The 12,001-nt window shown below is 26.8% G+C and overlaps 3 protein-coding genes across 3 annotated transcripts; 1 reads left to right on the forward strand and 2 right to left on the reverse strand.

Annotated features, from left to right (window-relative positions):
* Positions 1 to 971: 971 nt before the first annotated feature.
* On the forward strand, positions 972 to 1,803 carry PmUG01_08019100 (ribosome-binding factor A, putative; the record flags this gene model as incomplete). The annotated part of the gene is made up of 2 exons (XM_029004338.1): positions 972 to 1,346; positions 1,552 to 1,803. The coding sequence occupies 2 exons, from the start codon at positions 972 to 974 to the stop codon at positions 1,801 to 1,803; spliced, it is 627 nt and encodes a 208-aa protein (XP_028861037.1).
* Positions 1,804 to 2,675: 872 nt separating this feature from the next.
* Positions 2,676 to 3,134, reverse strand: ARD1 (N-terminal acetyltransferase A complex catalytic subunit ARD1, putative; the record flags this gene model as incomplete). The annotated part of the gene is made up of 1 exon (XM_029004339.1): positions 2,676 to 3,134. One exon carries the CDS (start codon positions 3,132 to 3,134, stop codon positions 2,676 to 2,678), a length of 459 nt encoding a protein of 152 aa, XP_028861038.1.
* Positions 3,135 to 5,029: 1,895 nt separating this feature from the next.
* PmUG01_08019300 (conserved Plasmodium protein, unknown function) lies at positions 5,030 to 10,582 on the reverse strand (the record flags this gene model as incomplete). Its single annotated transcript, XM_029004340.1, has 1 exon — positions 5,030 to 10,582. One exon carries the CDS (start codon positions 10,580 to 10,582, stop codon positions 5,030 to 5,032), a length of 5,553 nt encoding a protein of 1,850 aa, XP_028861039.1.
* Between the last annotated feature and the right edge of the window lie 1,419 nt (positions 10,583 to 12,001).

Here is a 12,001-nt window from a genome sequence, read left to right on the forward strand (position 1 = left end):
CTATGCTTTGAAAAATATTTTTAAATAATTTGTTTAACCCTTGGAACGACAATGATTTGCTCAAATGTACGCACAATTAAGAAAGTACACACATTCATATGTTCATATCTACATACGCATATGGGTATATATATATATGCATACAGCACAACCAATACTTGCTGTTTAGCCATTTTGCTCGTTTTGCTAAGTTTCTGAGCTTAATTATTCTATTATTTCCTTATTAATTTATTTATCGTTATAATAGTTCATATATTATCCCTTTTTTTTTCAATTTTTATCACACCACACATTTATACAAAATAGATTACATTTTTATATATTTTATGAAATCATGTATACATATATACACATATATATATAACTTTTGAGCTTTCATATTCTCTATTCTTAATTCTATAACCCATTGTATATAAATCCTTTTAATTTAAATTTTTATTAGTTTATTTTTCTCCATATTTCTATAATTCCGTTTTTTTTTTTTTTTAAATATCCTGTATTAATCTTAAATAAAATTAATGAAAACACCGAATTTTTATAACTCATGTAAACAAGGTTTAAATCGAATGAAAAAAACATAAGAACTTCGAATTTATTTTTTCAAAAAAAAAAAAATATACACATACATTTATACATAAACATATATCCTTCTTCATAACAGGACGAAATTAATAAAAGGTCCTAATTCTGTTATTTTCTATGTGCAGATATGAATCAATTCTTAAGGATTTCTGTTTGAGTAAATTAAAAATGTTTTTAATATGAGAAGCAAAAGTACATAACAAAGTTGTGTCAAAAATAGGCACTAATGCATTCCTTACATATCATTAATTCCGTTAGTACACAAATATATATATATATGCCTACGTACGCTCACACAGTAATATGCAACGCCCAAGCGCATAATATTATGAGTTAAACCTCTGGACAATAATTTAAATTTTTTTTTACAGCCATATAAACACTTTGAAATGTATCTATATTTTTTCTTATTTCTGTTCACACTTACCAAAAGAAACTTTACAGTATATATTAAAAAGAAGGGAGATTTTTTAAATTCTATGCATTTCCTTTGCCCAAATGTACCAAAAAAATTATTTCCTCTGATTTTCTTATCCAAAAAAGAATCTACTCGTCATGAAATATACAGAAAGAGATTTGAAAGAAAACTAAAAGATGCAATACAAGCAATTTTATACAAAAAAGGAATAAAATTTAATTATAAATATCATATTGATGAAGATATAATAGAAGGTATAACCGTTTATAAGGTTGAACTGAATAGCGATTGTTCTGTTGCCAAAGTTTATGTTGAAATAATGGGGGATTCCATCGATTCTAGACAAGTATGATTAAATTCAATAAAGTAAAATATTTATCAATGCTTAAGATGTTTGTAAGTTCGTTTTCTATAATTTTTCCAAATTTTCCTTCCGTTCTTTCAAAATTTAACCGTTTTATACTTATAAAATGCATATATATATATATATATATATCCATTTTTTAGTAATCCGCATAATTTATATTATTTTATTATTTTTTTGTTTATAGGGCTTCATATGGATAAAGAAAAACTGCAAAATTATTAGATATAAACTAGCTCAATTAATGAAGGATAGGAAAAGAGTACCTTTTCTAAATTTTGTTTTAAGTAATCTAAGTGAACAAACGTTATTATTTTGTGAAATGGAAAACATAAAGGAGCATTATGCAGATATGTTTAAGGACGATTTGGAAAAAGCGGGCATAGGAACCGAGGAAAATTGGCAACAGTATATGGAACAAAACGACGACATAAAATAAGGCCAATACAGTTATAAGCATGCTTCTCTTCTCACCAAATATATATGCATAAATAAATATACATATATATATACATGTGTATATGCAATGATCTACAAATTCCACATTTTTTTTGGTATTTCTCGCAAAGAGCTTTTTTAATTCGAACCATTTTTATTTTATGTTATGTCATATCCAGCATAAAAATTGTACACACTTTTTATTTAAAAAAAAAATATATATATATCTTTAATTACTCGGTAAATTACGCAAAAATAAGAAAAGAAAAAAAAAAAAAAAAGGAATCCTTTTCCATTTTTTGTATATATTTTAAAGCAAAATAGACTTGTAAAAATTAATTAGCTATAATTTCTACTACAAATATAAAAAAATTACATAATATACATATATATAAATATATATATATTTTTTTTGCAAAAATGTGGATTTACAAAATATTATTAAATTTTCCCATTTTTACAATTAAAAAAAAATGAGGGCAGTACACGAGTGTAGTAAATCAAAATTATGCATATCAAATTTAAGTTGTTTATTTAAGTAAAATACGACCAAAATATGAATAAAATGTGACTAAAAATTAGTTTTTCAAAAATCGATTTTATAACTCTAATACATATATATACATATGGGCGTACAATTTTCAAATAGAAGGAATGTTAAAGATAAATGAAAAATATGACAATTCCTCAAAAAATAGTCTTATAGTTTTACTAACCAGTTTAAAGTATTTTGAACGTTAATGACGGTTATTCTTTGTTTTTACATAAGAACTTCCTTATCCATTTTTTATCATCATCTGCAACAAGCTATTCACACAAGTTTTACCTTCATCTCACATCTTCCCTATTAATGCAATTAATTTCCCATTTTAATTATTTTGCAAAAACATACTCCATTAAATAAGCATCTTCTTTGTTTCCATAATACAGCGGCTCTGTTCCTTTAACTTTGTAATTTAATAAGTTGTAATATAAATTTAATGCGGCACTATTACTTATTCGAACATGTAAGCAAATATTATCAACATTATAAATGTCATTCACATATTGGTGTGTTTGGGTTATTAAATAAAAGGCTAGCTTTTGCTTTCTATAAGTTTTTAAAACAGCAACTGAAGTTAAATGTCCCTTCTTCTCATTTTCTTCTTCTAGTTTTCCTAATGTATATCCACAAACTTTACCTTTCCCATCCTCTGCTATTTGACTTAAAGAAGGCCATGACAAGGCATGATAGAAATAATATCTCATACTGTAATTTTCTGGTAAATTTATACTATTACATTCTTGCATTGACAGTAAATCATAAACGTTACTTTTTCTTATTGACAGCATTTTAACAATAAATATGAAATTAAAAAAAAAAAAAAAAATTAACTATTTCGAAATATACTTTCTGCTTCTTATTTGTGCATCTGCAGCTAATAAGAAATTTTCAGACTTATAACTCAAAGATGTTTGGGCAAAGGACAAATATACATGCACATATATACAATTATAAAACACCCTTTCGCGCTAATGCTGCTACTATTATTTTTACAAGAGTAATTCATACACCACGATGTATAACTCATTTGCTAACAAGAAATTCTCACCATACAGTCATAAAAAAATCATACTTCAATCTAGAATAAGTTTTATCTCTCCAAATATATGGTTCATACATATTATAATTACATTTAACAAAATTAAATATTTAATATTCAAAATATCCTATTTGCTTGGTTTCCAAAACATTATATATCATATTATTTTGCTCTCTCTTCCATTCAATTAGAATGTACTTCATTTTTTTATTTTATAAAAACAAACGTTTTAATTTGCCATATTTTGTTATATCTTGTTTTATTTTGCTATATTTTGTTATATTTATTTTATTATATATTTTTTTTTTTTTTTTATTTCAACTTGTATGTAATTATATTCTCATTTAAGCCATTCGTAAATACGTAAATTACTACACGGACATATTAATATAGAATATTTTATACTGTTTTATAAATTCAAATATTTTTTGAAAAGCACTTCAAAATACTACTGAAAAAAGTACAATATTTATTTGTTCAAACGCTAAAAATAGGAGCACGAATAATGTAACACAAGAATTATTTTATGAGGAAACTTTTCAAAGACGTAGATGAGTGACAGCTATAATATAAAAAAAAATAATAATTCTGCACACCTATATATAATACGTATATATAACAATTACTTTACGAATGTTGCTCTTAACGTATTATTAAACAATGTGAGGTCATTTCTTAACAGTACTATTATGTACGTTTGCCTTATATCCAACGTATTCATCGATACGTATATAACATTAAAACTGGTTTAACATATTCATGGTAGCTCGCATAACGAATGACCACATACCTTATATATATTTTTTGAGGATACTAAAAGCTTACATGTTAAACATTTTATGCAGTAAAACCTGCGAAAATATTTGCATTTTAACATGTTTAGTTGCTTCAAGTTCCCTTTTTCTTTTTTTGGAATCCATGTATGTACTTACAAACAGCAGATATAAAATATAAAAAAAAAAAAAAAGAAAAAAAAATTAAACGAAAGTTTAGTAAAAGCATAAAAAAAAGAAAAATATGTGGACGTAGAAGCAGAAAAGCTTAATATTCAGGAAAAATTTAGCGCAATTATTTTGCATAAAATGTATAGTAAATAAATGCAACACAACAATTGATAGCTACAAGTATGTAAAAAACACATGTGTCATGAAGGTAGAATAGAAAACACAAATAATTCAATAATAAATGAAGAAAAAAAAAAAAAATGTGAAATAAAAAAATTACGGAAAAAAAAAAATTAAGAAGGTTAAAACACGGGCTTATGTATTTTACCTCGAAGCATTGTTACTTCGTAATTGAATATATATACAAAAACAGTTTAAATAAAATGGAATTTAAAAAAATAAAAAAATGCATAATTATAAATCTTTTGAAATATGAACAAAATTTATTAGTGACCAACAATTAACAAAAAAAAAACATTTGATAAAAAAAAAAAAAAAAAAAAGTAAATAAGGAGAGATAAATATATAAACATCAGGAATCTCCCGATCTTTTTTTACTTTTTATTTGAAGCAGTCGGGAACAATTAGGTGCACATGTATTCCTATACCCGCATATTTATATGTACCTACATATTTATGCATACATGTGAAGGCATACATATTATGACCTCACCTGTCCAGTGTATGCGCGAAAGAGCTATTAAGTTACATATTTGCCTTTATTCCAAAATAAAGACGATCGTAAAATGAGGAAGTTGTCCGAGTATAAGAAAATGTACCAGAAAACTTTAGAAATAAACATTAAATGATAAATATCAAACGGTTCAGCTAAATATCCGCAGGAGGTACTTTCTCCATTAATAGCCAATTTATAAATTTCCTGACATTGCATATTTTCGGGTACGTTCATAAAAACATGATGTATATCAATATTTTTATTTTTCTGTATGCTACTTAATTTGAAGAATTTGTACCCTTTTAATTTGATATATCTAAGAGCAATATCTTCTGGGGTTAATTTATTATATAGGGTAAAAGGTTTTTCAAAAAAGTACCTCCATTCTTCTTCACTTAATAAACAACACGATATATGAACCATATATATTAACGCTGTTTGTATAATAAACAAAGGGTATATTTTGTGAAGAGATATTTGTATCTCATCATAAGATACTAATCTTGATAAAAATATATCATTTGACATGTGCCATTTAGGTACCAACTTGTAGCTCATTTTTTTTTTCCCCCTCATTAGGGATTCCTCAAATAGGCAATTTTTATTGACCATACCGCTGTAATTTATTTTATTACTTTCGTGGTTATTACCTGAAAAGGTTCTATTGCCTCTTTCTTCGTGTCGTCTAGAAATATCACAAGGCATAATCATCTGAGCACTTTTCGAAAATACATTCGTATTTCCCTTATATGAGGTAGAACTTTGCTTATACATCTTTTCATTTTTTATTTGGCCTTTTCCTCCATTATTGTATTCCTTTTTTCCACCATTTGAAATGTCTTTGTGCTCATTACTCTTCGTGTCTTCTTCACTACTAGACAAATAATCCGAAAGACTATTAGAAGATAGTATGTTGTCATTGCATTTTATGTGTTCTCTACTTTTTTTCAAATGATACTTATAATTTATGTAGTACGAAGAAGCAACCATATCAACCACCTTATCAGAAGGAATGTCAACCAACTTATTGTACTGCCCCGTATCGACACCAAATGCCCATGATATTAAAACAAATATTTTTACTATATCTAACACAATTTTATTTCTCAGTTCAATCATATTATTTTTCTTTCCTCTATATTTTAATACTTTTAAAAAAGCATTTCTTGAGTTAAATATGTCCTCACCACTAATACTACTACTACTATTACTATCACTACTACTATTAGTACTATTATATGTTGACATGAAATAACTTGTGGACAAAGGAAAGTCAGGTATAACATATGGAACGTATCTCATACAGTTCATAAAACCGTTGAAATTCATATTTTTTGGTAGTATCCTTTTTTGAATAAATAAATGCTTAGGTATATCCGGGTCGCAAAAACATATACCCAAAAAGCATTCATCAATTGATGTGAAATTTGGATATCCTTTTATTTTCCCTAAATTTTCAAGAAATAATTTCAAAGTTTTAAAATTTACTTCCTTAACTTTTTTCTCATTGTCATTCATATGAAAGAACTCTTCATATGTTGACGAAGTCTCTTCAATTACATTTTCCTTTTTATTACACCTTTTGTTAAAACAGTTGGACGACATATTTCTATATGGTTCTTCTACATTACTTTTCTCGCATTTATCACTACTATCATATGTATCATCACTAGCACTATTATTATACTTGCATTTATCGTTTCTATTAATACCATTATGTAATTCGTCGTTCCCTGGTACATTTATCTTATTTGCTTTATCTTTCTCATAGTTGTCATTCTCATCTGAGTATTTTCCCTCTCTTAATTTTCTTTCCTCCTCCCTCTTGCATTTTAGTAAACATTGATAATCTCTCGAACTACTCCCAGATATACTTGTAGAGTTACTCCTTTTTTGAAAAAATTGTGAACTTTTTTCATTTTCTCCATTTTTATTAGTTCTTACTCTGTCTATATTTGTAATGCATTTATTATTGTGTTCCTTTTGCTTTAACCCCTCAACAATTGTCAAAATCTCACCTTTCTGTTCATCTCGGTTGAGTACACTTTTCCTTATTTCATCATTGTTTGTCTGCTTATCTTTTAAGAAGTCTTTATGTCCTTCAACACAAAACTTACAGTATGCACCATATACCTTTTTTGTGAGATTAAAAAGTGCTATGCAATTAGTACGTGAAATTTTAGGCAAAGAACTAGATGTAATGTTATGTGAACTGCTATCTGAAGTATTACTAACTTTTGGAATTTTGTGGTACTCCTGGTCAAATATAATCAACGTTTCAAAAAAGTCTTGCACAGAGTTGAAATCATAATAATATAGTATGTATTCCTTAAGCTTCCTAATTTTATTCTGTATTCTTTTTTTTTGTATATATCTGTAGTAGTCCGATTTAAAAGGAGGGTAAGAAGCATACAAACTGTCAAACACCGTTTTTTCCTTTATATCCTCTTTCAAATCATTTACTAAAGCTTGGTGTATATGCATTTTTTTATTGGACTTATCTCTTAACACAATATCTTGTGAATCTTTAACAAAAAAAAAAGCATCTTTCGGAATAAATATTTTGTCTAAAAAGAAAAAATTATTTTTAAAGTTTTCATTCACTTCCTTTATTAATTTGACGTGATTCAGTTTATTTTTCATAATGTTACATTTTACACTTTTCAACATTTTGTTCTTTTGTGGATCCAACATATAAAAACATCCTTTATTTTCATCATAATCTAGTGGATAGGACTTTAGTAAATAAAATAAAATTCCTAGTATCTTCATTTTATATTCAAACCTTTCAAAGTTTGATTTACTAAATGTTTGAAAATTTTTATAGTTCACATATTCTATAAAATAATGTTTATTCATCTTTTCATCTATTTTGTTTTTTAAATACTCACAAAAATCTGTAACATTATCACCCCTACATTTCAATACATGTTTTATATATAAATACCAAAAGATATTTTTTACCTTGTCTAGTTTAATTAATTCGTTAAAAGATAAGTCAAGAACGTTTAAGCTTCTTTTTATCTTATAAAGGAATTCTAACGAGGTCTTTTCATTCTTTGAACCGTTCAAATTTATCACTTCACCATGTTGGAAGTTCCCTTTACATGCCTCATTGATATAGTAATCCTTACCATTTCTACTATTAATATCCTCCTTCGAACATAGTCCTTTTTCGGTTTCCCCTTTTAATTCGTCACCTGTATGCGTACTTATATCCGCATTAGTGTGATGGCTTACATCACCATCGTATACCCCCATATCAGCATCTACTTTTACTTGTTCATTTTTAGAATAGTGTGTATTATTCTCTACAACAGCATACTGCTCCTTCTGTTTTATAATTTTCTCATAGCCGTTTTCCTGAAGAAGAAATTTATCAATATTAAATTTATATCCCTTAGCATTATTCAACTTTTTTAAAACTTTCTTTAACTCTTTTATTCGGTTTCTACTTAGTCCCTCTATAAAATTGATTTCTTCTCTATATAGCAATTTTTTTTCCTTTCTTTTTAAAAACTGATTACTTTTTATAAAATCATCGCTTTGTGTTGTAATACTACCCCCTTTATTTATAATACTATCAGTATGATTTTTCTTTATTTTTATGCCATATTTTTCATAACTTCTTTCACTACTACATGTTTCGCTGATACATACACTACCTGATGTGTTCACACTTTTTGGTGATATGTTACGAGTGCTTTTATTTTTAGTGTCCATATTATCAGGTTTGTTTCTGTTGAGTTCGCTATGATTTCCTGTTTCTTTTGTTCTAACTGAGTCATTTTTGCTTTTTCCCTCGTTCTCGTCTCCTACAAGATAACTTTCTCCTTCATACCTACCTTTTACAAGTGGATTTTCACCCTCGCACACCTTCGTTATGTCCTTCCTTTCTCTTGCATGATGCTCCATTATGATATTACTCTCATCCTTACACTTCTCCATTCCATTTTGATTATTTTCCTCTTTTTCCATTCGACAACGATTCATATAATTGCCTCCACCTTCAATGCATCTATGGACTATGTTTGCATCACTGCATGATCTTGTAACGTTTTTCATTTTTTCGTTAATTGACAAATTTCGAATAATACCTCTCACACTTTTTGAGATGGGGATTTGGGTAGTTTCATGAAGCTCCGCACGAACAACTGTGCTAAGTGGATATATATACCTTGCACTACTTTTATCAGTAATATTGCTGCATATCCTTTTTGAATTTACTGTTTTGACATAATTACTAAAGGGGGATGAGTTTCCTCTATAAGAATGTACGATGTTCTTCTCACTCAGATCCCTAATACTTCCACTTAAACAATTAAAAGTGTTGAGCTTATCATTTCTCCTTTTAAGAAAAATGTTAGTGTTATCACCTAACCTACTTTCATATGCATTAAAGATATTTTTTTGTTCCATTAATTTTTCATTGTATCTACGTTCACTTACATATTTATTTTTATACATATATAATCCATCACTACTATCCTTAAGTGGTTTAACATTTATTATCTTAGAATTGCTATTCTCTTTTACTAAAAAATTTGTTTTCCCTATGCTGCTTATATTGTTTTTATCCTTCCTCCAATTTCGTAGCACATTATTGCATCTGTTGTCTTCTACACATAAATCGTCTACATCATTTCCATTACACATAATAAGAGAGATTTGTCTCGCTTGATGAAAATTATTTTTATTTGATTTATCGTCATCCATAATTACTTGATTCCTATCTTGTGCTTCATCATCCGAATTTTGAACAAATATGTTCGTATCATCATTATTTAATTTCGTATCTTTATTCATATTATTCATTGTATTTTTCTTGTTTAAAAAAAAAAAAAAATTGGGAACAGATCTTTTGGAAACGTTCTCATATTTACATGAAGAGTTATTATTTTTTAAATCGTACATAAATTGATCATTGTGTGTAAAATATCTTTTACCAAATAATTTTTCATCATTTTGAGTATTTTCAGAATTATATTCAGAAATATCCGTCATTAAATAATTTTTTTTTTGATTTAAAGCATCCTTTACCTTCAAATTATTCCTACAACTTATGAAAGTATTTGTCTTACTTTTCAAAATTTTTTTTTTTTGTGTATTTACTTCTGTTTTGCTCAGTGTGCAATTTTCCTCATTAATGCAACTCCTATTTAAAGGCTTTTTATTTTCATTTGAGCAATTTGCATTTTTACATTGAATTACTGGGCTCATTTCATATAATTTAATTACATTTCCTGCTTTACCATCAAATAAGACTGGTTTATCTTTAAAGTCATTATGTTCATTTATACTCTTCTTTCTTATCAACATGTTATTTAATAGATAAGTATTTTTATAACAGCTATTTTCCATACCTCTATTATTTCTCTCAGTTAAAATTGAACTCTTACCCATGTTATGCAACGGAAACTTATTAACTTCACTGTTGTACATAATTTTAGGAAATTTCTGAGCACTTAATTTTTTGACATACATATAGGATTCATTCAATTTCTCTTGGCTGTTAGCCAAGTTACTTATGTCTACTTTATTTTTTGAGTAAAACATTTTAGTGGTATAATTGTTCATATATCTTAAAAGAAGAAAAAAAAAAAAAATTGCGAAATTAAGAAATTGAGAAGTTAAGATATCGATTATTTAAGGTATTCAAAAATTGAGAAATTAAGAAAAAATAATCCATAAATTTATCGAAACACAAAAGGAATAAAAAGGACAGAAATGTTTGTATTATTAGTGAAGAAATACATCGAACATTGGGAAAAGCACACATTTCCATGTGTGGATGTTAAGCTATATTTACCTACATAAACATAAACATTGCGCATAGGTACATATACATATGTTGGTAACAAATAATGGTGTACCCTCATACACATAAACGCAAATATACGTGAATGTACAAACACATACCTCTCTCTCTCTCTATATATATATACCCGAAGCAAATTTGCAATAACGTACGCAGAGTTCAAAATACAAATGCATATATTATATTTTTTAAGTACCTCCTATTCAGTGTAATGGGGCAACAGTGAATTTCACCTTTCAGTTTAAAAAAATTGTTATATTTTTACATAAACACACACATACATACATACGTACATACATACATACGTACATACATACATACGTACGTACGTACGTGTGTGTTCATGTATAATTAATTATATTGCTACTGTGACAAAAATAGTTGATACTTTTTGGTGCACCCTTAAAACACATCGGTCAGAGTATAATCCTTATATAACATTTAAAAAAAAAATTGTAGGACATATTCATTTCTGAGATTAAATATGCATGTTAAAAAATTAAAAAAAAAACATATATATATATGTTGAAAACTTCTATATTTTTTAACTTTCTCCTTCTTTCTACATTTTATGTATATAATAATTCCTGTTTTCTCAAAAATGTAAAATAAAAATAAGCAAAAAAAAAAAAAAAAATAAATAATAAAATAGAACAAAATGAACTAACAAATAAATTAACTTATAAAAGAATAATTTTATATGGTGCAGTGAACTAACACCTTCAACAACACAAAGTGCACTAAAATGCATCCCTCTAAATACAAGTAAAAATGTTCTATATAATCAAATAGTACCATGCCAATATAACACTGTCTTTAATTTTAATAATATTTATATTATCTGAACACGTAAAAATAATACTTTATTTTGTATGTACATATATAGACTAAAGTGAAGGAAAAAAAAAATTAAAAATAAAAACAAAAACAAAATAAAATAAAATAAAATAATAAAACAATTAGGAATGCTCGGTAACCATATTCTTAAAAAAATGAATTGTGCGCGAGATCTACAAGGTTCGAACATGAAACATTTTAAGGAGTACACATTTTTAGTATCTGTTGACTTATCAGACGGTATAATAATCAACGATGTGACAAGTTATAACCCTTAAGAATTTAAAATTTTGTTACCTCTATTATTTTTGGAGTATATATCATTTTCACCAAACTCAGGA

Source organism: Plasmodium malariae (assembly GCF_900090045.1).
Source record: "Plasmodium malariae genome assembly, chromosome: 8".
NCBI lineage: Eukaryota > Apicomplexa > Aconoidasida > Haemosporida > Plasmodiidae > Plasmodium > Plasmodium malariae.